This window comes from Diadema antillarum, unplaced genomic scaffold, assembly GCF_040938485.1.
Source record: "Diadema antillarum isolate AM-2024a unplaced genomic scaffold, OU_Dant_1.0 seq00000901_RagTag, whole genome shotgun sequence".
NCBI classification, from domain to species: Eukaryota; Metazoa; Echinodermata; class Echinoidea; order Diadematoida; family Diadematidae; genus Diadema; species Diadema antillarum.
In genome coordinates this window covers 169,199-196,558 of record NW_027271761.1, presented here as the reverse complement: position 1 = coordinate 196,558, position 27,360 = coordinate 169,199, and the positions used below count along the sequence as shown (strand labels likewise).

At 38.3% G+C, this 27,360-nt stretch overlaps 1 protein-coding gene across 1 annotated transcript; it reads right to left on the bottom strand.

Annotated features, from left to right (window-relative positions):
- Nucleotides 1–1,886: 1,886 nt before the first annotated feature.
- On the bottom strand, nucleotides 1,887–27,280 carry LOC139741088 (uncharacterized). The gene is made up of 15 exons (XM_071651678.1): nucleotides 27,195–27,280; nucleotides 24,619–24,692; nucleotides 23,845–23,989; nucleotides 21,336–21,392; nucleotides 19,744–19,832; nucleotides 19,067–19,115; nucleotides 17,909–18,041; nucleotides 16,732–16,949; nucleotides 15,399–15,553; nucleotides 13,076–13,164; nucleotides 10,999–11,175; nucleotides 9,237–9,327; nucleotides 7,773–7,965; nucleotides 3,310–3,526; nucleotides 1,887–2,038 (listed from the first exon to the last, which is right to left on the bottom strand). The coding sequence occupies exons 1-15, from the start codon at nucleotides 27,270–27,272 to the stop codon at nucleotides 1,887–1,889; spliced, it is 1,917 nt and encodes a 638-aa protein (XP_071507779.1). The 5' UTR covers nucleotides 27,273–27,280.
- Nucleotides 27,281–27,360: the final 80 nt, after the last annotated feature.

Genomic DNA, 27,360 nt, shown 5'->3' with positions numbered 1-27,360 from the left:
GGCTGCTTTTGTTTATCTGTGTGTGTGTGTAGTTGGTGTTCTTCTGATCAGTGTCTCCTTTTTATTCCAGATTTCAGCAGTAGGCCTTATCGTCTAATTCAAAGATGGCATTGTTCAAAAGATCATTAGATATACCATTACAAAGAGCTTTGCTCTGGACTTGCATCATTTTCTTGTAGCAATTTGTTGGCACAGTAATTTCACATCATACCGTGTCTAACAAGGGTACAATGTATAGGAATGTCCCATTAAGAGTACAGTAAATTGTAGTTAGACTGAAGAGAGTACTAAAGAATTATGAATTCAAAAATTTTGGTTAAAAGAAAAAAAAAACACTTTATTTTGCTGCTACATAGAAGGCACAAAATGAACAAAGGAAGCATGGACATATATAATCCTTCAATTGCAATGGGGGAGAAGGATTAGAGCTCTCCTTTATAATCATGATCTTTAAAGTCAAAATGTGTAAAATTGCATCAGGTACACAACTGACATGTCAGAAATCAAGATTACTTTGGATGACTTACAACAGAGTTTTCAGTAGCTAAACTGAACTGAAAGTAAAGGATTGATTGCAACATCTGGAAACATTCAAATCACCATGAAAACTTCCCTAGCATTTCCAGGAATTCAATGACTGTGAATCAAAAGTATGTAAAGCTACCAAGCGAGATTTTCGTCATTTTTTTTTTCATGTGTCAAATTACAAACTACTGCTGGACACTAGAAAACGCAAACAGGGAGATTTTCAAGTTAAAGGGTTGAAGTGGAACTAGAATCAAAAGACAAAGTCTCATATTAATGGTATTAGGAATTACATACTACTTTCCCTATGCATCTACACATGAACAAGTGATTGCATGAATGAGGCTATAAACTTGCATAGAAAAATAAATATCTGTATAGTACTGTTTCAAACGTAGCACGGTACCGGTACTGTATACGCCATCAATTCAGCGAGTCTAATTTTTCATGTAGGGATATCCGATGATTTCGCGAGCGGTTAAATTTGTGATGGTGGAGTACAGTACTGAACAGAAAATATTGCGTGCACGTCACATTCATGTCAGATCAGTCAATATTTTCACCTGTTTTTAAATTGGCGAATAGCACCTGACATGGAAAAGTTGCAAAAATTAAAAACTCGTGAAATAGTCCATGTATACTGTAGTACATGTTAAGAGTAGGTGGCAAGAACAGAGGCCTGTAGAAAATTAGAGAAATATAGATAATGAACACAGTCATTTTAGGTCAACATGTCAGAAGTAACACCATTTATCAATCCAATCAACTTGACTCGCATGGAAACAACAAAGAGAATGGATTCTACCGCTTGGCCTAGGTCATTTCTGTTTGGTGGGGGGCAGGGTAACATTCCTCCGCTTATGACCAAATTGAACTACAGTAACCTGTGTGTAAGCGGACATCACATAAATTGACTATTCACTTTCGTCACAACAAGAATGTCCTGAATTTTTCTTTTCTTTATGTTTGTTGGCTTCTGCATACAAGTCAACAGATATTTTCTCTAGTCCAGTGCATTTCAAATTGTGCGAGGTGTACTGTTTGCCCAACTCATCACACTACGTGGGTAACAACAAAACAAAAACAAAACTACATCATGATTTATTGGCCTATAATAATTATTGCGAGCTTTTGCTCATATACATGGATAGCCTACTACAGTTTATACTTGTGAAAAAAAAATATCAAAGTTCCAGGGACACTTTATTTTAAAACAAAACAGAACAGAAAAGTTTAAAAAAATTAGACAAGTTTGCTCTCTGACACAGAATGGTGTATGTGACCATTTTTCCCAGAGGGGACTGGAAAGGGAATGTTGACATGCCTGACTAGAGAACATGACTATTTTGCGCCCTAAGGTTCTACCTTAGTGAATACATTGTGAACTCGAGAGAAATGTTCCTGACCAGGAAATGTCCATTGGTGCCGAAGACCAGATCGGATCCATGGGTTGCAGAGTGGTCCCAAGCCTGGTTCTGTTTGTAAAGAGGTACTGTTGCATTTTGCCACACACCTGAAAACAAAACAAAACAAAACAAAAAAACCCAACACAAGATTGGGAATTTTATGAAGAAAATGTCACGAGATTCTCGCTTTAAAATCTAGGCATTTTCTTTTGTAATGCAAAGGAACCTCACTCTAAAGAAGTCTGATGCAACAAACCAAGGTGATTCTGCAGGTCCCAACTCCTTATATTTCTCTTCTTTTTTTTTTGTACCCTAATATGAGAAACCAGATATAAAAAGGTACAGTTGTCATGGTTTTTTCAGGTCCTTTAAAGAGGTTTCCCTGTATAATATTTTACTTTTGTGTGGTACCAGACTGCCTCTATAAAATAATCAATAGAGACTCACAATATCTGAACAACCTGCAGTTCAACGTCTCTTGTGTCTCTTTCACTAATTCAAATCCATCAACCATCTCAAAATACCATTGACTTTCTCACAAATCAGTCACCAACTGCAGTGACCGAGTTGAACTGCCACTACATTTTTCTTTTGTCTGGGATCCCCATTCACACTTGAAAAATAACTGTTATGTGTTTGATAATACTGCACACCATATTATGCAATCACCTAGATGTACCGCTCTAGGCCATGCAGAGGGTCTCGATCTCCACAGGAGGAACTATTGCTGGTAGAGCAAGAGTATTCAGCACACTAAAAGAGCATTTGTTTTCTCTGTCACGGCTGACAGTGTCAAGACAGTAAATGCAAATGGTGAAGTGAAGAAAACACTTGTGCCACTACATACCAAATGACTACAAAAAGAATAGATCATGGTAGTGGTAATCGAACAGTTGAGTCTATAAAGTGATGCTTGTTTCAGTAATGGCATTGTACTGAAAGCATAGAGACAGCTGGATTACATCATTTCCATGATCCTGGTTTCTGAATACTTATCAATAATCATACTACTCTTGCCCTGCGAAACCATTCAATAGATTTTTGTAATCCACCTGGGTCTTGTTGCATAAAAGTTGCAATCAAACGGAAATCAGAAAATCAAACGTAAGTCTGTGAATGCTCAATTGTGATTGGCTTATACCTGACTTATTTTTTATTTGCCGACTTATGTTGGATTGCATCTTTTTATGCAACAGAGCCCAGGTTACTCAAGTACACAACCACAGTGACATTCTTGAAGAAAAGTAGAACAAAAATGAGAGAAAAAAATTGCATCAGTAGCATTACATGTACCACAGAATTTTACCTGAACTCCTTTTCAAATCGATTTTCCCAAGTCCATTATGAGGACTGATGATTTGCTCTAATGAGAACTTACTGTTCTCATCTTTGCCTGTATATATCTTGCACACTTCTGATCTGTCTGCCTCTACGCTATACTCCGAGGTCGCTTGATGGCTAGCCTCCTCCACCAGCCCCTTTGATACGAAGAATTTGAGCAGTCGGCGTCCTTCACTGGTGTATCTAGTACTGGAAGTCACTCGCAGGTAGGAGAGGTCGTGGTCGAGAGTCTGGAACTGGAATCTAAGCAGACCCTGCAATAAAAGGCAAGAGATTGTGATGAAATGTGATCTTTAATGTGTTTGCATGCAACATATATGACGTGACATAAAACGTGCAACATGCATGGTCTCATGTACCAGCGATCCTTCTCTTTGATTGTGCTGGTATCACTTGTTGCTGTAGCTGACGCAAACAAGCATCAGGGAAGAGTTAAAGGGGGAATGAGACCCAAATATATACCGGTATGTGGATTAAGGGAATGCATCAATATCGGTACAACACATCGACGAAGTTTGAGGAAAATTGGACAATCCTTTGAAAAGCTATTGATTTTTCAAGATTTGATGCAGCTGTGGCTGTATGAGAAGACTATACTGCAGTTCATGATGTCACGCATGTACAACGCAATATAAAGACAAGGAAAAGTAGAAATTACGCGGTGCGTAATATATGTCCCCGCCGGAAGTAGCAAGTAGGAAGTAGGTCAAAGGTCAAAGAAGTCAAAGGTCAAAATTCTGTGTAGAAGTTTTGAAGCCCTCATCTAATGCCATCACATAAAGCAAACGGAATCGAAATCGGGTTAGAAATGGCGAAGGAGTAGCATTTTGTAGCAAAATGTACAATACAGGTCAAAAATCAAGGTCAAAGGTCAAAGAAGTCAAAGGTCAAAATTCTATGTAGAAGTTTTGAAGCCCTCACCTAATGCCATCACATAAAGCAAACGGAATCGAAATCGGGTTAGAAATGGCGAAGGAGTAGCATTTTGTAGCAAAATGTACAATACAGGTCAAATATCAAGGTCAAAGGTCAAAGAAGTCAAAGGTCAAAATTCTGTGTAGAAGTTTTGAAGCCCTCACCTAGTGCCATCACATAAAGCAAACAGAATTGAAATCGGGTTAGAAATGGCGAAGGAGTAGCATTTTGTAGCAAAATGTACAATACAGGTCAAAAATCAAGGTCAAAGGTCAAAGAAGTCAAAGGTCAAAATTCTGTGTACAAGTTTTGAAGCCCTCACCTAGTGCCATCATATAAAGCAAACGGAATCGAAATCGGGTTAGAAATGGCGAAGGAGTAGCATTTTGTAGCAAAATGTACAATAAAGGTCAAAGGTCAAGGTCAAAGGTCACGACTGAAATTCTGTGTAGAAGTTTCAAAGCTCCCATGTAGTGCTATCATATAAAGCAAACAGAATCAAAATTGGCTCATAAATGACAGAGAAGTAGCAAATTGAAGATTTTGATCACACACGGACGCACACACGGACACACGGACGGACGGACGGACGGACGGATAGACGGACACACGGACACACACACGTACGGAGCCCGTTTCATAGTCCCCTGCTCGAACTCGTTCGGCGGGGACAAAAAGCATGGTGATATAATATTACCCTTAAAACGACATGTCAAGGGAATGTGTACTTTTCATAAAATACCAAATTTTGTGGAATTCTCTTTATTCTTTTTTCATATTGTTGTCCACACATGACATCACATACTGTTACAATCTTCCCATCCAATGATGACTGCACCTAAACTTTGATGATTCATAATTTTTCAATGGATCGTGGGACTGCTGTCAAACTTCACTGATGTGTTCCACTAATATTGCTGCATTCAGTCAACGCACCAGTATATTTTGGTTTCATTCCTTTGAAATGCTATATGAGTGCATACAACATCTTACAGACCTTGCTGTGTGAAGAAGCCTTTTCTTCACATAAGTCTCTTCATGTTAAACTGCCTAATATACCTGGTAAGACAAGTCAATTTTTCTAACATGCAGGACTCCAACTCTCCCACTTTCGATGGGAGATCTCCCGCCGAAAGCCCATTTTTGCAAAATCTCCTTTTCTGCCGCTTGAGATTTAATTTCTCCCGCTTGAAATGATTTCTAACTTAGTGTCATTGTATATTGAAAAGTAAGCCTTAAATAGCATGAGATAACATCTAGAACCCTAGAGCTGGACCCCGGCCATAAGGAACTTCGCGCTTCGCGCACATGAAGTTGGAGTCTCCCGTGTGCGAGGGGTTTCAGGCGGGAGAATCTCCAGATCAGAAGGTGCTTGGGGTTGGAGTCTCTGAACATGGTTGCTATTCAAAGCCAGGAGTGCTTGCAGGCAAACCAGGAGCATCATGTTACAGCCCTTTGTTTTCTTTTATTGTTTTACTGTTATTCATTAATGCCTGCCAAATAGTTGATCAAGCTTTGTGCTTGTTTTTGGCAGTCGTTCTGTATGCAAATTAAGATGTAATGTATGTGATTATATTGCAGATGTACAAAAATGTATGATGTATATAAATGAACAGATATGATGTCCAGATATTATGATGCACATGTATACATATATACATATGACAAAAAGTTGTTGAAAATAGTGATACTTTTGTGTAATGCTATATTTGTACAATCTTAATCAAATTGCAGAGAATTGATGTACTTATAAAGAAAATGCCATACAGAGAATAAATCAAATCAAATCAAAACTAGTACTGGATAACACAGTACTGAGGGCTTAAAGGTATAGTTAATAGCATAGTTTTGGTTGAGATAATGAGAAATGTCCCATGAAATATGAAAGAGCATGTAATTCTAAGAGGAATTCAAAGTTTATCTGATGAAAATCGGCTTTGAATGGCTGAGATATCCAAAAAAGAGCAAACCTAATAAAAGTTGGGACCCACATTTGATTACAATTGCTTTCTTTTGATTTGTTTTTCGATGTCTCGGCCATTCCAAAACCGAATTTCATCAAATAAACTTAATCCATCGAGAATGGTATGCTACAACGTGTATACTATTTCAAAAGTCCACAGTTTCTTGTTTAATATCTCACAAAAAGTCAAAAGTCCAATCCTCATCTTGACCAATACTATATTATCCCTTTAAACCAGGGACATAGTGATTGACAGTTTGTGGTCTTATCCAGTGAGCTACTACAGCTCCTCTATCAGAGAGAGGGTCGGTCACATCACGATCATACTAAAAGATCATTTTACCTCAGTGGGTGCACCAATATTTTGGTATATTGGTATAAGGTATAAATCACTACATTATACGAATTGATGCAAATCTTCCATCATTCCCCATACAAAATCACTTTGTTGGATCTGTAATGCAATACTGTACCATCAACATCTCCCCTCCCTCCCCTGCTTGGTAGTACTTAATTGATTGATTTATTGCATATCACTGCTTGTCATGTGGTGGTGTGCATGTGTAATAAATCTTTATGCGCCTGTTTAACTCCTCATTGTGATAATCTGTCACATGGCACATTCACATGTGCGTGGGCGCTGCTGCCAACGATGACATGAGACACTACTGAGCGTGAGCGTTAACTCTTTAGACGCCACTGACTTCTTCATAGATTGGACGCTACGTTTGCGTAGACTTCATTCTAGTTCAAGTGCGCATGCTACAATCAATGACAAATAGTGGAACGAGTCATATTTAAAGCCCAACATTTTGGGTGATTAAATCCCCATTTATGCTAATTTTGATGTCTGTTACAAATGCGTATGCAGAACAGCAACATGTTCAAGACAAAGAAAAAAAAAAATCTTCTCTAATGCATGTGTAAGTATATTGCGACACAGAGAAAAATGCTTTATTTGGCACACATGGAGTTAATACCTGCACAAAAAACAAGCACCGTGCAAGCAACTGTCATCGCACGTGGCAAAATGTGCACTGACGTATCACATGTAAACATTCATCCTTCAATCAATTCCATTGTTGGGAGAATGGGGTGCTTCCAACACAATGGTAACCCTAAAATGCACGAGACACGATAGTCACTGTTGCTGATCCATGGAACAAATAGTTCTCTACCAGCAAACAATGTTTTCACTCTTAATCCGTTGAGGATGGGCTGATTTTGCTGTAACATGCATTTCCATAGACACTTGCCTAAAGTATACTTGGGACTCGTCCTAAACAGGTTAAGTTTCAAGCTTCTGAACATGATCACAGATGAGAATTATTTCATGGGTTTTATTAGGCATCTTTGATACATGAAAATCCACACTGCAATGAAATATCTTGAAATACAAACTAACAACACTTCATACAATGTAGGTGCATGCAAAATAAGTGATTTTTAGTCACCACTAATGATACTGAAATCTTTAGAAAAATATATGATGCAAGATTTACAAGATTTGTGTTTGGCGAATAGCTGTTTCCATGTTGTGATCATGGGTCCAGTATTGGTGTGTGTAGTGCATGCATGCATGTACAATGTGCATGATAGGGTCTACCTACATGATAATGTACCTTGAAATTGCATTTTCGAAGAGGTGCAGCAGTGTTTTCGGACATCCGTAGGAAGAGTTTAGCAGTCTTGTTGATCACATATGACCCATTTAGGAGCGAAGGCGGTACCGAAAATGCCATGGCAGGTCCGGGCACTGTCAACGTCAGATTCTCTTGTCTTACAGATGGTTGGACATTATCATCCAACAGTTTTCTGGATAGTATCAACGGAAGACAAAAATAGAATAATAATAAATGTGCATGTACAAAGTACTGCTGTAAAAGACTATGAAAAAGTAATGACAATTAACACGCCTCTGTGAAAAGTCTAGGATTTGTCAGACTATCCTGTCATCTTTAGAACACAAAGAGCACACACATTCTCATCCTGTATCCGAAATGTTATTAATTTATATATATTTTCTTATATCATACAACCTATTCCTGCAAGTGACAAAAAAAAGCGATGAATATAAATTCTTCACATTCATTGTACATAGATGCCAAGTTCAAAAAATTTTTATGAGTGAGATTTTCATGACTCGGCATCTCGGCGTGCGCGCATGCGCGTGAACAAGGGAGTGAAGCGACTGAGCGAGGGGAGGGTGTGGGAGGGGCTTGTCCGCCCTCCCACGGTTGGGAGCTTTTTTGATTTTTAGCTCTTAATGGTCCAAGCTGGTGCATACTTAAGTGACTATTTTTACTTATTCTGAAAGACAAAAGGGAAATATGCCTTCAATTGCAACTCTTACTTTAATCCTTTAAGTTATGCTCCCAATCTTGCCAATGCGTGAGAAAAATTGGTGTCATGCGTGAGATCGTGAGACAGACCCTAAATGCTTGAGTCTCATCTCACTCACAATGCGTGAGACTTGGTAGCTCTGATTGTACACTGTACTACACTTACAGTATATCAAATGGCAATGAATGGGAACATTGGCCCTGACGAGAGTGATATTGCTCTGTAATACATGAATTAAAGCCACGCATCCAATATAATTCTTATCATCTATAACCATTATCTCTAGAGAAGGCATAAACTGTAATGTGCAAAAGCACCATACTTCTACAAGTCTTTGGAAGTTGACTTTGCACTGAAAAAGTAGCGACTGCATGTGCACTAGCTAATTGCTACATGCATTGTACGCAACTGTGTATGTAGCAACTAGCAAGATGTTTGCATACTTCTGAATTTTAACACGAAGAGTTTGCACACTTAATACAGTAGTGAGTGTTTGTGCACTCAGCAAGCGCTAATGAAACAGACGAGACAAAAATGGGCGTATTAATTATTGCAAGGCCACTAACAACAGTAGCCTATGGGGAATGAATATGTTTGCCTATGCGTTTCATTAAATACGTTCTCGTATTGCACAGTGAAAATCGATCAGACAAGAATATACATTTTAAATGTGTCGCTATATAAAGACATCCTACATAAATAATAATAAGGAATATTCGTAACAATTGAACTTCAACTCTCACTTTGCACTCATGAGGAGGTAACTTGCTGTTTGTGTTGATCCTCGGCCAATTGCTCTGCCAGCATGCTCTAAAATCTCTTCCAACGCACTGACTGCAAAATGATGAAGCATAGAGAACATAAGTACAATTAGCAAGGGGCATGTCTGTGATCCATGTTGAATGATTGACATTAAAAAAACATCCACACACACACACATACACACACACCTGTATAGTCATATACACAACAGAAAACAACACCATTTCCTACATATTAGAGATATGACGCTAGTTGTAAGTTATGTCAGAAAATAACATTTTTCACGAGGAATTTTAAATGCATGTGGAAGCCATAATAAATGTTGACCAAAGATAACACATTTAGTGACATATTTACTCACAATCCCTCTGCGAAAAAGAAAGAAAGAAAGAAAGAAAACATCAAATACAAATACATTTCTAACTTTCGAAAGTTATCTAGGATGAGTTACATTGGCTTCAAATTTACCTCCTTAAAATGTTTGTTGTTAAAATGTTACTGTACACCTAATCAAACATGACACTACTGATAACACGGCCCCTGCAAAACAAACATTTTGTCAGCATTATATAGACAAGACATGCACTTGGTAAACATTGTGATGACACACACCACATACGCAGAATGTACGGGGCAGTATCACCACAAGCACATCATTGTTTTCAGTGCTCTACAATATGAAGTTCTCTCATTCCTTCTCTCAACAATGTCAATGAGATATTATCAATATTTGCACTGCTCAAAAGCAAGAATATATAATCATGTGGTATGTTTGAGAAAGGAAGAAACATGATGAGTCTCCCTATGTTGATGTAATAAAACACCAGGAAGATGATTGGTCTTTGATATCACTTTAATTGCAACTACTGCAAACTGTCATAATATATCTGAGCTTTAAAGGACAAGTTTATCCAAATATGCTGTATATACGCATTAAATATTTGAGTGAATGCCACAATATTGATGGAAAACATCATTGAAAATTTGAGAAAAAAATGGGGAAATCTATTCAAAAGTTGTTAAGTTGTACAATTTCTGTGGCATTATTGCTGGATAAGGACACTACTACAATTCATGACATCATTATGGACAACAACATACAGAAAATATCAGGAGAATTCCACAAAATTTCATTTTATCATGAAAAATACAAATTTCATCAACTTGTTACTGACATATGCTAATGGTAACATTATCACCCCTGCTTTCTGAAAGAGGTAAGTCAAGTGCTCTTTCATTACACTTGAAAGTGAAAATACATTGAATTTTCTTTATATTTTCTAGAAAATGTTGGCCAGAATGACATCATGAACTGTAGTATACTAGTCTCCTTATCCAGGAATAACACCCATGGAACTTCAAAAATTCAGAACTTTTGAATTTATTGTCTGATTAATTTCCTCAAGCTTTCACTGATGTGTTCTACTAAAATGTTGCTGCTTTCACTCAATCCATCTCTATATCTGTGTTTCAGTTTCTTTTAATGATTGATGTCTAGAATGACTCAAAAGCTGGAACCTGAGGAGACAAGACAAAACAATAACAACAACAACAACAACAACAACAACAACAACAACAACAACAACAACAACAACAACAACAACAACAACAAAACCCTACAAGCATACACATACAAATGCATATACATACATAGACACACATACACACATAAGGCTATTTTGGGGAGGGATAGAAGCACGATAGCACCACAACAACAGCAACAAAACAATGCACTATTCTCACCATTTATTCCAGCTGTTCTATTGTAGAACTGCATCGCCTTGTAGAGGTGGTACCACTCGCCGGGCAGTCCCACCCACCTGGTGTCAATGGACTGACCCTTCCATATGCTGGCATATTTGCTAGTACTGTAAAGGCTTTGCAAGGAAGATTCCATGATGGGGAGTATAGGGGTGGCTTCTGTTGGAGAAACACAAATATTAAATGAAATGTAAAAGCAAATTCAAAGATTTTTTCCCTTCCTTTCTCTTGCGAGGTAAATGTACAATTGTACCTAGTGTTTGTCACGTAAACAGATGGCAAGACTTTGATTTTTAAAAAAAATGTGATTTATATGCAGCAATTGGATTCTGACAAGAATGTATTCCAGGACGCAACAAGAGACCCAGAGGTCACGCGCTCACCTGAGTACGCAAGTTCACCTTCCATGCATTCTTGCAGACTCTTACCTGAGAACATTGGAAACTTACGGTGGGGGTAGCTTTGAGAATGGGGGCATGGTGTCCATTTACATGTTCCATCACACTGGTAAAAATACCTGCCAAGTACACTGTACTTTATAGAATGTTGGATTATGCAGCTTGGGAAAAAAAAACTTAAAGTCCTATCACTTTTGATTAGAACTAGAGAAAAATATTATTGAATATTCATTACAATAGGAGGTTTGGACCCCCTGGGGCCCCCAAGGAAAGTATGGTACCCACTCAAACATTCATTTGACATCTTATCCCTATGGGAATGCTACATGAAAAGTTTGGTGAAAATCCATTGTGTTGTTTTCAGCAAGAAGATGAAAATTTAGGCCCGCATTTGGACCCCCCCATCCCATCCCGCTTCCTTGGGTCCCAAGGGGGGTGGGTGGGGGGGGGGGGGAGGGCACCCCTGATTCTCCCATGAACAAACTTGAAACAACAGTCATCAATATACTGACTCATTGTATTAACTTAGCTCAATCATTTCTGGTTCTAGAGAAAATCTGTAAAGATTCCTTACAGGAGGGGGGGGGGGACCCCTGTGGCCCCCCAGGTGGGGCATGGTGCCCATTTGATGGATTTGAGATTCTATCCCCCTAGGGATGCTACCTACCAAGTTTGGTGAAAATTAGTGATAGGGTTTTCAAAAAAAAGATGAAAATTTACAATTTTGGTCCAAATTTAGGTCCCCTGGGGCCCCCAGGTGGGGCATGGTTCCCATTTGATGGGAATGAGATTCTTTCCCCCTAGGGATGCTACCTGCCAACTTTGGTGAAAATTTATAATGGCATTTTCAAGAAAAAGATGAAAATGTACAATTTGGGCCCCATTAGGACCCCTCCCAACCCCCCTCCCCTGGGTCCCAAAGGGGACACCCCTGATTCCGCCATGAACAAACTTGAAACTACAGTCATCAATGTACTAATTCATAGTATTAACTTAGCTCTATCACTTCTGGTTCTAGAGAAGAAGATTTTTTAAGATTCCTTAATTTTGGGGGGTTTGGGGCCCCTCTAGGGGCCTCCCAGGTGGGGTATGGTGCCCACTTGAACAAATTGAAATCCTATCCCCCTAGGGATGCTACCTGCCAAATTTGGTGAAAATCGGTCAAGGGGTTCTCAAGAAGAAGATGAAAATGTAAAAAGTTCACGACGCACGCCGGACGAAGAGCGATCGCAATAGCTCACTTGAGCCTTCGGCTCAGGTGAGCTAAAAACAAACGCTGATAGAATGGTCTTCAATTTACCATGAAAAAAAGAATTCAACCTTAACAAAAACATAAACAATTATGAGATGTATGTCTGTAATTAAGAGGTAATAGTGTCAGATATCAACATGTATGCTAACAGGAAATGAAACTTTCATTATTTGTATCGACTATTTTATATATTCCACATCATAAAATGGCTCGGGGGGGGGGGGGGGGGGGGGGGAGGAGGGAGGAGGTGACTCACAGGAAAAACAAGCACACAAAAATGGACAGATATTTGGAACATTCACTTCAGGCCAGGAAGGTACAGAGATTGCTTCACTTGCACATCTCTAACGAGTCGCAGCCATCACAGCGCTGATACTGACCTGGTAAAATTTGATTGTTTTCGCCTTACCTGGGAAGTCGTTCATAGTTGGCACGATGATGTACTCGGCCGAGGAGGCAGCGTTGATATGGAACTCCCACTGTGCATCATACGTTGACCTGTTTAAATAACGGGGGTTAGATTGAGTGCATGCTCTCATATTGGTTTATGAGTTGGAAACAAACACTTTTAAAACTTCAATACGTTTCACATGATACGACCCATGAATACTACATGAACCTCCTATGGCAGGCTTCTACTTTTAGTGGGTATATATTTTTATTAGTATATCGACTGTCCACTCTTACACAAAACACGGAAAATCAATGCATGTCATGTGAACTACACATGACACGCACAATAGATCAACTTCTTTCTTCTTTTTTTTTTTTTTTCAATGCCAGCAATCTACATTTCTTTTTTCTGCTGGGTGCAGAAATGGTTTCATTTTTCTATGCGATGCTCGAATATTTGCAGTATTTGTTGACACTGCACCTGTTGATAATATCCTGATACCAGTGCTGGTGACCTGAACTATTAAACTAAATGATCTATTGAACCTACCTGCACGCCCCTCGATGGTAAAGACAGGTAATTATTGTCAAAAACAAACAGCTCAAATTTCTGAGAGGTCATACAAATAGGACACACAAGCACACTCTGCAAATGGGGTTGGGTGGGGGGGGGGGGCATACTGGCAAGGTGCAACCAGCATAGCTTTTTTGCTTGTTTTTTTTTTTAAAGAAGAAATTGAAAATTAATATGATAACTCAAGAAAACCTGTGACTTCTGAGGGTTTCCCTCTTGGATTATCCCCATGGAACGAGAAGATTGCCCCTTGATCCAACTGCAAGCACTGCCCCCTCCCAGCCCTCCCCCCCCCCCCCCCCCCCCCAAAAAAAAAAAAAAAAAAAAAAAAATCTGCTAAGAATAAAAAACTAGACACATTCCACAACCCCTGGAGACCCTCATCCCTGCTGTTAACATTTCAGTTCTGACCCAACTTAATTTAACTGTAAAACCAGAAATATTCAAGGCATGAAATTTTTCGCAAATTGCCACTATCATTCATGCAGAGTGTAGACAGTTTTGCGTGCATTTTAATTCTGCAAATCTTTGTTACTAGTGAAATTCGCAAATATTTCATGAATGTGAAAATTTCTATATTTGCAATAATTCCATTACATATCACAGCTGCAAAATACAGTCTTTGTCCATGTTACCTTTCACAACACCTCTTTTTTTTTCTGTTTTGATATCTCACCTTGGTGCCCAATTTTTTTTTCTTTTAATCACATTCCTTGATCTAATTCTAGTGCCTTTGACACTAAGTTGCAGGACTGCCACCAAATCAAAATCATTGAGTTCCAAACAGCAATCAGGAAGATGCCTGTGTGTTACATATATTCCATAAAGAGTAGGAAATTGCCAAATCAGGGAGAAATGTTTCTAGGACATGAAAAGACACTGAATTTTCAAGAAGTCCCTGGCAGATCCAAACATTTGGCAGCTCTGTAGTCGCCACCACTTGTCTGTATCTTTCTGCAGGGGAGCAGAAGAGGATGGAAATGGAACTGGTTGAATTACATTTTGACTACCACACTTTTTCTTTCTCTCTCTATGCTTGTTACTCCCTATCTATCTACCTATCTATTTATCTATCTCTATCTACCTATCTATCTATCTATCTATCTATCTATCTATCTATCTATCTATCTATCTATCTATCTATCTCTATCTATCTATCCATCCATCCATCCATCCATCCATCCATCCATCCATCCATCCATCCATCCATCCATCCATCCATCTATCTATCTATCTATCTATTCCTCTATTTATATATCTACATGTCTATCTACCTGCTTTTATTAGTCACCTATTTACCTATCTCTGTATCTACCTCTTTCTGGTTCTCTTTTTTTTCTCTGTTTGTTTGTCATCTATTAATCTATTCAACTGTCTATCTATTTATCTATTCATCTATCTGTATGTCTATCTATCTACCAATCTAATTATTTCTCTATCTCTTGCATGTCTCTCCCTATCTTTCTGATTCTCTTTCTGTCTCTCTCTGTTTGTTTATCCATATCTATTCAACCATCTATATATTCATTCATTTATCTATCTAATATGTCTATGTGATTTTATCTACTTATCTAGGCATCTATTTATCTATCTCTGTCTCTACCTATCTTTATGATTCTATTTATCAATCTATTCAACCATCTATCTGTTTAACTATTAATATCGATCTATATGTCTATCTATATATTTAGTCATCTACTTGATATCTATCTTTGTATCCACCTACATCTTTCTGCAATCTCAGAAAAGTAAGTCCTGTTCCTACCTCTCTGGGTTCTGGAAGTCATGCCGGGGAATGAAGCGCAGCTTTCTCCCCCACGCGGCACATCCCCTGTTGTCAAAGCCCGGTGAGACAGAGCCACACCACAGGACACACTCGCCAGCAGAAACGCAGCCCCTCCCGAACCTGGAGACATTTGCCTGATGAAGTTGCAATATGAAAGTACAAGCTAGTGTCCAGAGCGCTAATTTTGAGATAGTACCTTGCAAGGATGATGGGCACAATGGTGATGATGATGATGATGATGATGATGATGATGATGATGATGATGATGATGATGATAATGATGATGAAGCTGATGGTAATGGTGTTGCTGCAGTTGATGATGATGTTGATGAACATCATCATCATCAACATAGGGCAAAGTCAACTTAAAGGATAGTAACCAATGAATGTGATGATGGAGATGCTGATGATGCTGCTGATGCTGATGATGATGGTGATGATTATGATGATGGTGATGGTGATGATGATGAAGCTGATGGTAATGGTAATGTTGATAAAGATGTTGTTGATGATGATGATGATGATGGTGATGATGGTGGTGATGGTGATGGTGATGGTGATGGTGATGGTGATGGTGATGGTGATGGTGATGGTGATGGTGATGGTGATGATGATGGTGATGGTGATGGTGATGGTGATGGTGATGGTGATGGTGATGATGATTTTAATGATGATGTTGATGTTGATGATGAAAACGATGATTAAGATAATGAAAACGATGATTGCAGTGGAGATGGTGGTGGTAGTGGCAATGATGACCATGAAACTGATGACAGGAATTCTATGTTAAACAGCAGCAATGATGGGGTGATAACTTAATAAAACTGATATCACCTTGTCTGTTAGGGTAGTGCAAAGTAAACTTGAGGAACTGTAACCAATTGGCCTCACCCTTTGAATAAGTAAGCCACTTTTTGTATGTTGCTCACTTCAAAAAGATTTCTTCCTACACTTCACAAGAAGTGATGTAACTTGTTTTATGTGGATAGGGTATGACTCTCCTACACATGGAACTGAAGGCTTATAATCTCTTCCTAAAGACTTGAGAATGAGGATAAAGTGTCCTGCTAAAGGGCACTTATACTGCTGGGCTGGGACTCCAACCACAGACCTCGTGCATTCTTAGAAGTTTGCTGTCTTATCTGCTCATCCACATCAGCTTACAGATTCAGAAGACAATCTAATGAAAATATCAAAGACTTCAACCTGCATCAGGGCTAAATCAGAAACCTTTGGTAGACAACTATTTCAATGCTCTAAATGCTTTTGGTTGTGATATCTTGAGAGATGCATATAATCTCATTTCTGCTACCTGATACTGAACAGCATCATCTGTGTCGCCATAGTAATCCCATTCCGTCATGTTTGCCGATGTCAGCTTCTCGACGAGGGGTGCCCAGCCGAACGTGCCATTCAGCAGGCTCCCCCACTCCGCCCACAGCTCCGGGGTGGCAGCAAAATTGAGGAAGCTCCCTATCCAGAAGGGCGACTTGGCCCCCGGAGGCAGGTGAAGTGGAAGTGCCTGGATGTCTTGGGGTGAGATGTGGATCAAGGGTGAGAGATCACGAGGAAGGGAGTGCTTAAGATTAGAGGCTTAGCAAGTTCTTTTTTCTTGTGACAAGGGAGAGAGAAATAACAACTAGAGGTCACGCAAATCAATCAATCAATCAATCAATCAATCAATCAATCAATCAATCAATCAATCAATCAATCAATCAATCAATCAAAAATCAATCAATCAATCAAAAATCAATCAATCAATCAATCAATCAATCAATCAATCAATCCATCAATCATTCAATCAATCAATCAATCAGTCAGTCAGTCAGTCAATCAATCAATCAATGATTACATGCTCAAATAACTATCAGACAGACAGACATCACATATTTATTAATACACACCGTTATACATATTACATAAATACATATCAAACATACATCTATATGGGTTGCCAACAGGCTGGGGATTTGGTCTGTAATTTACATTCATACAGTACAGATCAGGACTCAACACTAACTTTTTTTGTCAGGTGGCTCGTTTGGGCCATTACAATCTTTATATCTGAAGCTTTGATGGCCCGTTAAACATAAGTACACTGTAGTGGCTCAAAATAAAGGCTAAAGTAACAATCCATTTCAAATCTTAGTTGGCTGATCAGGCCACCACAAGATAGGATATATTTGGTGGCCTGACACCAATTTTTAGTGGCTGCGGGCCATTGGGCCATTGTTAATGTCTAGACTTTTCATACAGACATACATTTATACAGTGTACTCCCATTATAATAACATTCTCCTTACAATAAATTTACATCCCCAAATTATCATTTATATATTTACACACCTTCGTATAAAGAACTCTTCAGTTATAATGAAATTCCGATACAATGAAAGAAAACTGCCACAGGAGTCCCCTGTACATTTACATGAGGGTGCATATGTGGGTGTGTGCAGCACTACAAAATGATCAAAGTCTGAAATAATCACCTCTCAGTTGCTGTGATGTTAGTCCCCCACCAAAAAGAAATATCACTGGGCTGTTTTCGTGACGTAGACCTTGCTGTGAGCTATAGAGGGTGTCCATGAGATATTGCAGATTGGCATGAAAGGCTGTGATTACCTATAGGAATGAATAGCACACTGAGGAGTGAATATATTGCAAATGGAGAGACAACATTTTTGATCTCGAGTAAACTGATACCTTAGGCATTTTCGGCACATGATATCTCCATTAGAATATTGAAATAAAAGATAAAGTTTGCATTTTTTTTTTTTTTTTTGGGGGGGGGGGGTTTCACTCAGAAAGGAGTTATGGATTGGTAAGAAGTTTTCTTTGAAAAAGATGAAATGATACACAATCTGCTGGCACACTGCTTGATTTAAATCCCTGAATTGCCTTTATGAATCTTCATGTAATGCAGCATGGGACAAATGTGTCATCAGATTTCAGTGCCAACTTGCAGCACCTGTGTGCCTCGCACAGTAATATGTGCTACATGGGAATTTATTCAGTGCACTTATATGTCTCTTTTGCTCCTGTGTTATCATTTACAATTACATTAAAGAACACATGAATTCATTTTATTTTCTTTTTCTTTTGCTGCAAAGAAACAAATATTTTTACTATTCCTGCTATATTCTATTCAGTTTAGTACAGTATTGAATTACAACTTCAAAGATTCTGTTTTAAATCAGATCAGTGGTGATATCTCTTTTTATAAAGAAAATGACAACCAGTTTGAACATTCATTCATACATTCATTTCCTTAATTCTATTGTAGTCATTTCTCAAATACATGATATAAACATATGTCAGCAAACATCAAAATAGTACTGTAGTATTAAATCCACGAAACATATTATGTAGTATCATAATGAAATGCATCTTGTTTCAGTTAAGACTGGAAATTAAAATTGAGGGGTTGCTAAAAAGCAAACTTGTATAATGCAGTCCACTCACTTATGGTACATGTGTACATTAGAAACTTACAAACTATGTAAACATATATAGCAAACTAAAGAAGCACTGCGAGAGAGCAGATCTCCACCAAGCAGCCATGCATGATTAAGATATCACTATTTCATAGCCATTATCTTCAACCACAAAAGAGACGTATATTGCATAAATATGTAAGTGTCACTCACCTGTTCATATGACTGATTTTTAAGTTCTGTAGTCAGCCAATGATCACACCTGTTTCAAACAAATTTTTACATGAGGTAAGAAGTGGTTTCCATCATAGAAAAATGTTTATCTCTTCACTTTCTGATGAGGGTATGCCACATATGCAATATTTTCTCCTTTTTTTGGGGGGGGGGGATTGTACGGAAATGTGATCTCATTGCTTCTAACAAGTGTTTAACTTATCACAGCAGAAAGGTCATGGCCATCATATATAGCAGCAGTAATTCTGCTAGTATTGCTCTGATGGGAAATTATATTTTCCTTGCAGGAAATGACAAATCACAGTCAGAGAGAAACGCATGGAGCAGAAATGCAAACCTTACAGAAAATACACCCCATTATTACCATTTCAATGCATAATACTCTGCCTACTAAACTGAAATGTAACTTCTACCACATCATCAAATTATGGCTCTTTTCAGTTGCGAGCCTTCAGACTGCACAGACTTCATGAAGATTTGCAGGGGTTTGGGAAATTTCCCTTTAGCTAGAGTGGGAAGTTTCACGAGAAGTTTTGCAAGAAGTTTCGGGAAGTTTGCAGTCGCACTGGCAAAACTTGAGAAAAAAATAAACTTCACAAAGTTTTGCCAGCATGACCGTGGCTGGCTGGTGAACAGGCCATGTATTCTGGACTCACCAGTTGACAGCTATCCTGAATGAAGGAATGTCTTGAGTAAGGTCCAAGAAGCTACGCAGGGCATCATCGCTGGAATGGTTCATGAAACCCTTTCAAAAAATAGTGAAGACAACGAGGTATGTAAGTATTGACTGATTCTGTGACGTGCTATGTGTATTTTTGGCATGGGCAGCGCCATTACGCGGAGTCTCAGCCGACCCCCCCCCCCCCCCACCCCCTCCCTACATTAGCATGCGCACGGAATGAAAAACTGATGCATGGTTGCTTTAGCCAATAGGCGTCTCGTACTGAGTGCGTGAATGCTTGCTTAGTGCGCGAACCTTTGTTACAAGTGCGCGGTAAACATGTTGCCCCGGGGGTGGGGGAGAGGAGGGGGGGTCGGCTGGGACACCGCAAAATGAGCTAATGGCTGCGCCCAGTGCCACAAATTGTCTGCTGCCCTCAATGAACCCGAATCGGTCAATAAAGTAAGTAAGAGCAAGAGAGCTAGGAAGTGTGTGTGTGTGTTAGTGAGAGAGCGAGACAAGGGGAGAAGACATGATAAAACTAAATGGATTGGTGTAAAGATATCTTTGATATTGAAGTTGCCATGTGGAAAGTATATGAGCAAGTATGAGAGATCCTTTCACATGGATTCATACTAGATTGAAAAATGCTGAGGAATTATGATGAGTTGATTGACAGTTGAATCTATTAAGCAGGTACAGTGTAAATCTTAGACAAGCAGAGGAAGTGAAAGCAGGGACAAAAAAGGTAGAGATTGAGAGACGGAGAGATGGAGTGGAACATGAAATACAGAAATTTGTTAGATAGAAAGGAATGAAGAATACATGTATGTTTCATTTCTAACACAATTAATAAAGATGCTTGTTGGCAGAAGACTTGATATAAGCAGTTAGTGATTTCTCTTCTCAAAATACTGTTTATTGTGAATAAAGTAACAGCTGGTAATATAAACAGTTCTTCTGAGACCTCTATCATTGTCTCTGTTAAGAAAGTAGGCCTATTTCCCCACATTATTCAACACTTATCTTTACACCGATGTCTCACTACCAAAGAATTTGATGTGGTCTTCTGCACCAGACCATGTAGCTTTTAATTATTGATCACATGTTTTTCTTTTTTTTTTCTTTTGATAAAAACTACAAAATCTTGTATATCCATTTAAACTCTTTCCTTGGTAATTTTACGGCAATGCCTTGCTACTGATAATTCCTTCCACATGTGTCCTTGAAGTGCTATTTGATATCATATAGTGTGTTGCATCTTGGCACTTACTTCTGAAGGGCCATGGAGTGGAAAACATCATACCCATAAACTATAAAATGAAAGCAAAACTAAATTGACCTAATTTTCCTTGCTCCTGAAAGAAATTGATATCCCTCACTTAATCAAAATGGTCAAAACAACCTGTGACACTTATCATAAATTTTCTTAGCACTTAGTGATCCTTGCGACTGGCCTGGGATTTAGCCCAGTACATATATGGCGATCAAAACACAAGTGGCTGACACTGAAGGATTTACATGTGTCTTCCCATGGAAATGAATGATACCTGAACCCCTGTGCCCCAGTTTCCATCACGTACTCACCCATTCCACGAGAAAGCCATCTATTCCAACAACTCTGGCCTGAAGAATGAGGTACCTCTGCCATGAAAAATAAAAAGTTATACACATGTGGCATAGATTCTGCTTTGTCTGTCGGCTGTTTGTCGACACTTTTCTGCAATTATTTCATAATAAATTGCAACAACATTACCTGCAAAATATGAATGACAAAGTAATCAAAATGATAAACAAACAATGAGTACAGTGTACATACATAATATATCTAATACAAAACATAGTTAGATAAAGATGAATACAATTTTGATTAATGCAGAGGTCGAGATTATCACAAGCAATTGCTTGTAAAGCAATAATAAAAAATTCAGCAATTAGATCTCTCCTTATCAAATGAGTCATCACTGCAAAAATGTTATCACAACTTCACAAGACCTACACTGTAATTGCACTGGATACCATATTCATTCTATCGGATTTCCTTAGAGGGGGAAGAAATTGCTAATGCGTATTTGCAGATCAATGAAAGACTTTTGAGATGATGTCATCACAGTCTCATCTAAATTGCATATTACCTGATTGTGAGCAATATAACTGTTCTATATCAACATCGAGGGTCTAGAATTCCCTCAAAGTCTTACATTGTTTACAATTTGGACATGATTACAACAATTTGTTTGTTTGATTTATTCTAGCTATATTTTAGTTAAGCAGTCAACTTGAATATGAAGCTAGGTTTCATTTGAAAAAAAAAAACAACCTCATTGTATTTACTTAAAATGATATTATTTACCCTTCCAACACAGAAAAAAACAAACACAAACTACGACAGAGTCAGAAGCTTTGAATGTCCATCTTTCACACCTTGCTTGGAGTAACCAACCCTGGACAGAATATCCCATATATCAAAACACATTCATATTCGGTCACAAGTTGTTTGAAAACTGACTGGGCGAATAATGACCGAGTGCCCTCCAAATGTATGAGGATAACTGGTTTCCCAGCTGTGGTTCAGAGAGATCAAGGTACGTTTTTGAGTGGATGATGAATTACCTTTTGAAAACAGAATGCCTAGATGCTGGATGCCAACAGCAGAAGACAGGTGGAAAAGGAGTTCCAGCTCCATAAACTTTAATTAAAGCCTGGTATTAAACTTTGACCACAAACCCATGAGAAATGTTTCCTTGTGATTGTTCCTGCTTATTTTCACTTCCTTGTTATCATAGAGATATATCCCTTATCCAGTAGCACTTTTTTCTGGTATGATATACAAAATTTTGTGTACATCAGGGGTTGGTCAAACAGGAAGACAACATAAGCGCGCAATATATAGAGATATATATATAATACCATCCGGAAAAAATGAGCCAGCTACACTCAATTGGACTACATGAATATCGGGGACATTTTGTACTTCTTTCAATGAAACAAGCGAAAAAATCATAAAGAATGCATCAGGAGTCTATTTCTGTGGAAAACACAACAGCGGTGAGATGACATTTAATTCACCATTCGATATTCGAAGTGGCCTAAGGTAAAATGGCAAAGAGTTGTGAAATGTAGATAGATATTGAAGTAGTAGCTGCATGGATTTCTGCTGATAGCTCATCTCTTGTTATTTCATGTTTAAACCTTTACGTGCCCAAGCCCTTGGCTTAACTCGGCAAACTTTTTCATGAGCATTCAGTAATCCCTTCAACACTTAACCTGCTTGTAAGTTAGCAAGCCCATTCAGGTGTAGCTGCATATAGGCCCTGCCTCATTCCAGTCCAACAGGATAAGAGGGATTAGGTAATCTCTTTTCACTGATATTAGTTTCCAGACATTTGTGCCAATTGGGAAAGAAAACACTTTTAATAGAATGCCTTCCTATATCAGTGAACAGAGCAGTTAGGGTTGATAGTGCTCTTTCTCTCTCTACAATCTATATATTTACCTATTTTTCTATTCATCTGTCATTCCAACTGTGATCTATTCATCCTCCTATTTCTACCTCTATATATCAGTATCTATCTCTATCTATCTATCTATCTATCTATCTATCTATCTATCTATCTATCTATTTATCTATTTACAATTATATGTTCATCTATCTTTCATTCCAATTGTAATCTACTCATCCTCCTATCTCTATATCCTGTACCAGTATCTATCTATCTTATCTATCTATCCATCTATCTATCTATCTATCTATCTATCTATCTATCCACCTACCTACCTACCTATCTATCCATCCATCCAGATCTGTACATGATCTATCAATTTATTTATCTATCTATCCATCTATCTAATATCTATCTGTCTATCTATCTATCTGTCTATCTATCTTGATTATCTATCCATCTATATCCATCTATCCATCTACCTATCTATCCATCTAGCCATCTATCTATCTATCTATCTATCTATCTATCTATCTATCTATCTATCTATCTATCTATCTATCTATCTATCTATCTATCTATCTATCTATCTATCTATCTATCTATCTATCTATCTAGGCCCAGATGAATGATCTCCAGAGTCTCTCCCATACCTGGAACACAGGATCCTGATCTGAAGTGAGACCCATGGTAGGGTAAACAGTTGATGCAATGTCCCTGTGTCGTGATCCAGCGGAGGTCAAGAGGTCACTATTGTAGATGAAATCTGTCTGTCGAGCATGGCTCTCCACGGCAACGCTGTCGGAGACAAACAATACAAATTGGAAGACAAAAGGAGAGTTTGGATTCATCATGCTGACCTGGGACTAATCTTTAAGTCTCTGATGTCAGGAGAACATTATGTGTGTGTGTATGTTTATGTGAGCTTGTGTGTGTGTGTGTGTGTGTGTGTGTGTGTGTGTGTGTGTGTGTGTGAGTGAGAGAGAGAGAGAGAGAGAGAGAGAGTGTGTGTGTGTGTTTGTGCATTCTATCTGATTGCTTTTACAATCCCTACCCTATGACCTGCTAAGAATTGAGAGGTTTGGACAAAATGTCGCATCCACTTTTCAATGATATCAAATTACAAGCAAAGGTTTCATACTAATATTGACAGAGGCATCGGAGTGTTATGTCAACAACAAAAAAATCCATGATTGAAATACAATAGAGAAATTTTCCTTATTCAAGTCTTATGTATCGAAGAGGTGATGTTTTTGGTGTAAATAGAATATGTGGGGCATGTCCTATGTTGATTTGTACAGCATTTTGTGTGACAAAAACTTTCGCATGCATTTTAATTTTGCAAATCTTGGCGCTCGCGAAATTCGCGAAAATAAAATGCACGCGAAAATTCTTCGTTTTACAGTAGATGATAAACTCTATCATACCCATGATAGGACCATAATCCCTGGCTACCATCATGCTCCCTCGTCAGTTTATTGCTGGTGACATCTGCAAATAACTGGAAAGAGGAGAGACAGAGAACACATACAAATGTATTTAAGCAGGGCTAAGGTCAGGAGGCTACAGGAAGAAATGAAAAGAGCCATTGTCTACAAGTAGTCTGTTTTTGAAAAATGGGGCCATTTGTACTTCTGGACATAGCAGCATAACACATTTATTTTTTTTTCTTCCCTCGTCCTTATTAAGATAGAGGGATAGGACTTTGCCATATTTCACATTAAAGATATTTAGATGCTGAGAATGACTCTAAAATGTATGTATGTTAATGTTTCAACTTTCTTATATCAAATAATAAATGTGGGAGAAAATTTGCATATTACTCAAGACAAACAAAGCAGAACTATAAAGGCAACTCTTGACAAACTGAAATAGTAATCTTATTCTAATGGTATAGTCCCATGCATCTGTGTTATTTCCTTCTGATGTTATTCGTCATCAGCTAACTTATCAATAAAATTGTTAAACATGATTATACCCGAAGTGATTATACATAGATTTAAGCGAAACTCAAGTATTTGAATTTGCTTCTCATATTTCCTTTCAAAAATGCAATAACAATGTTAGGCGGATGGTATATTGAAGAACAATACCTGGTGAGATCAGACCTACCTATTGTGATGCCTCTTTGTAAGATTTTGAAATGATAGCATTTTGCCAAGCATCACTACTGTCTGCACACTTGTGTATATGCAGACAACAGTTAAACATGTACACAAATGAGTGGGTTCACTTTAAACAAGGCAGTACTAGGCAAGTACCTCCTAACTTGCTGAGATTACACGCTTCTTTTCTTCTTTTGTTGTTCCCCTTTTTCTTCTTCTGTCAGCTCCCCTGTGCCTTCTGCTCTTCTATTTCCTCCTTTTCTTATGAACTTTTTTCTTCTTCTTCTGCTTCTTCTTAGCTTATGAGAGTGCCTATTTCATACCAGAGTTTGCAGTGATTTGCAGTTACCATGGATATGGTAGTGTCACAAATACCCATATCTGATTGGTTGATGTATGGTGCCATAGCAACTGCAAATGTCTCACTTTAGAAATGAGAATTGCTGGAAATACATTAACTAATGAAATTGTGTTTCAGGAAAAGTAATCAATTTGAAGTTGCTGATTATAGCATATTGCTGTGCAGGGAGGTCATGATTATTGCTTGCACCTTTTAAATTCATTGTGAGGATCAATTATTCTTGAAGACACTGGAGTTAGTTTAGTTTATTTCTTTATTACAAATCACACCCATCACATGGACGGCCAGCCTAAAGAGGCCTATGAGTGATAAATAAACATCAAACATAGAAAGCAGAGCTACCAAGTCTCATGCATTCTGCGTGAGACTCAAGCATTTAGGGTCCGTCTCGTGATCTCATGCATGACACCCACTTTTCTCACGCATCGGGAGCATAGTTTAAAGGATTAAAGTGAGAGTTGCAATGGAAGGCACATTTCCCTTTTGTCTTTCAAAACAAGTAAAAAATAGTCACCTAAGTATGCACCAGCTTGCACCATCAAGAGCTTAAACTGGAAAAAGCTCCCTACCGTGGGAGGGGAACACCACCCTCCCACACCCTCCCCTCGCTCATGCACATGCGCGCACGCCGAGACGCGGAGTCATGAATATCTCACTCATACAATTTGGGGAGCTTGGCATCTATGAGAAAGTAATACAAAATATATAAATATATCATGTAACACACACCGATACAGACAATAACAAATAATTTAACACAACAAGAGAAAGAGAAATAGTGCAAACACCAAACTTGTCATAAATTTATAAATTGGTCATGAAACATCCCTGAAAACCAAGCAAATCAAAGCATACAATTCAATTTAGGATAGACCATGAGACCGAGAAATCCAAATATGATGCTAGCTTATGTGAGGATACCAGAAGGTGTGATTAAAATAAAACAATACATTTTAATACGGATGCAAATATTGATGATGCTTCATAATTGTTTGGGTGCCCTTTTTGGATTTTGAAAGTACAAGTACATTTACAACTAGACAAAAAAATCTGTCTGTCCGGAGGAGTTTTTTATTTTTTGGCATTTACAGTTGTCCTACGTATAGGAGGGAATCTGTGAAGCCAGATGTAGTCTCCGTGGAACATACCCCCGACGACCAGATACTAGACCGATCTTTCGGTCAAATGTATAATAAACTTCAGAATGCAAATTTATTTATCAAATCCAATGCACAGTCATGCTTATAAATAGTCTTTCTATACTCTCTCAATGACAATGAATTCCTTCTATGCGACAACCATGCAACAACCGTGCAACCACGATCTGTAAGTTACCCTGCACATAAACAGCAATTCAAAACTTTGGATCCACAAAATAGATCATCTAAAGTTATTTTTTATTTTTAGATTTTTACGTCTATGCAGCTCTCGCAGCTGCTTGCTGCATATACTCTCAGTAACGTTTAACCACAATTATGGATTGGACATACGATAACATCCTATTGCTTGAGTGAGATGCCTTAGTTTATCTTCATACCTGTTTTGAAACTGATAAGTGCTTTGCACTGCTGAGACAGAAGATGAGCAAGAACCTTGCTGGTGAAATAGGAGACATGTTTCTGGCTTGCTCAACTACTTTCACGTACATGTAGCACGCGTAAAAAGTGTCACATCGCAGACCCGGAGTTCCCACGGTATTGAAT

Excerpts from the sequence above, each read along its gene's own strand:
- LOC139741088 (XM_071651678.1), bottom strand. The coding sequence starts at position 27,272 with ATGTCTCCTATTTCACCAGCAAGGTTCTTGCTCATCTTCTGTCTCAGC. Across the intron at positions 15,554-16,731 it reads ATGATGCTGTTCAGTATCAG|GCAAATGTCTCCAGGTTCGG; the intron begins GTAGCAGAAATG and ends CAACTTCATCAG. Across the intron at positions 11,176-13,075 it reads AACTATGAACGACTTCCCAG|AAGCCACCCCTATACTCCCC; the intron begins GTAAGGCGAAAA and ends TTTCTCCAACAG.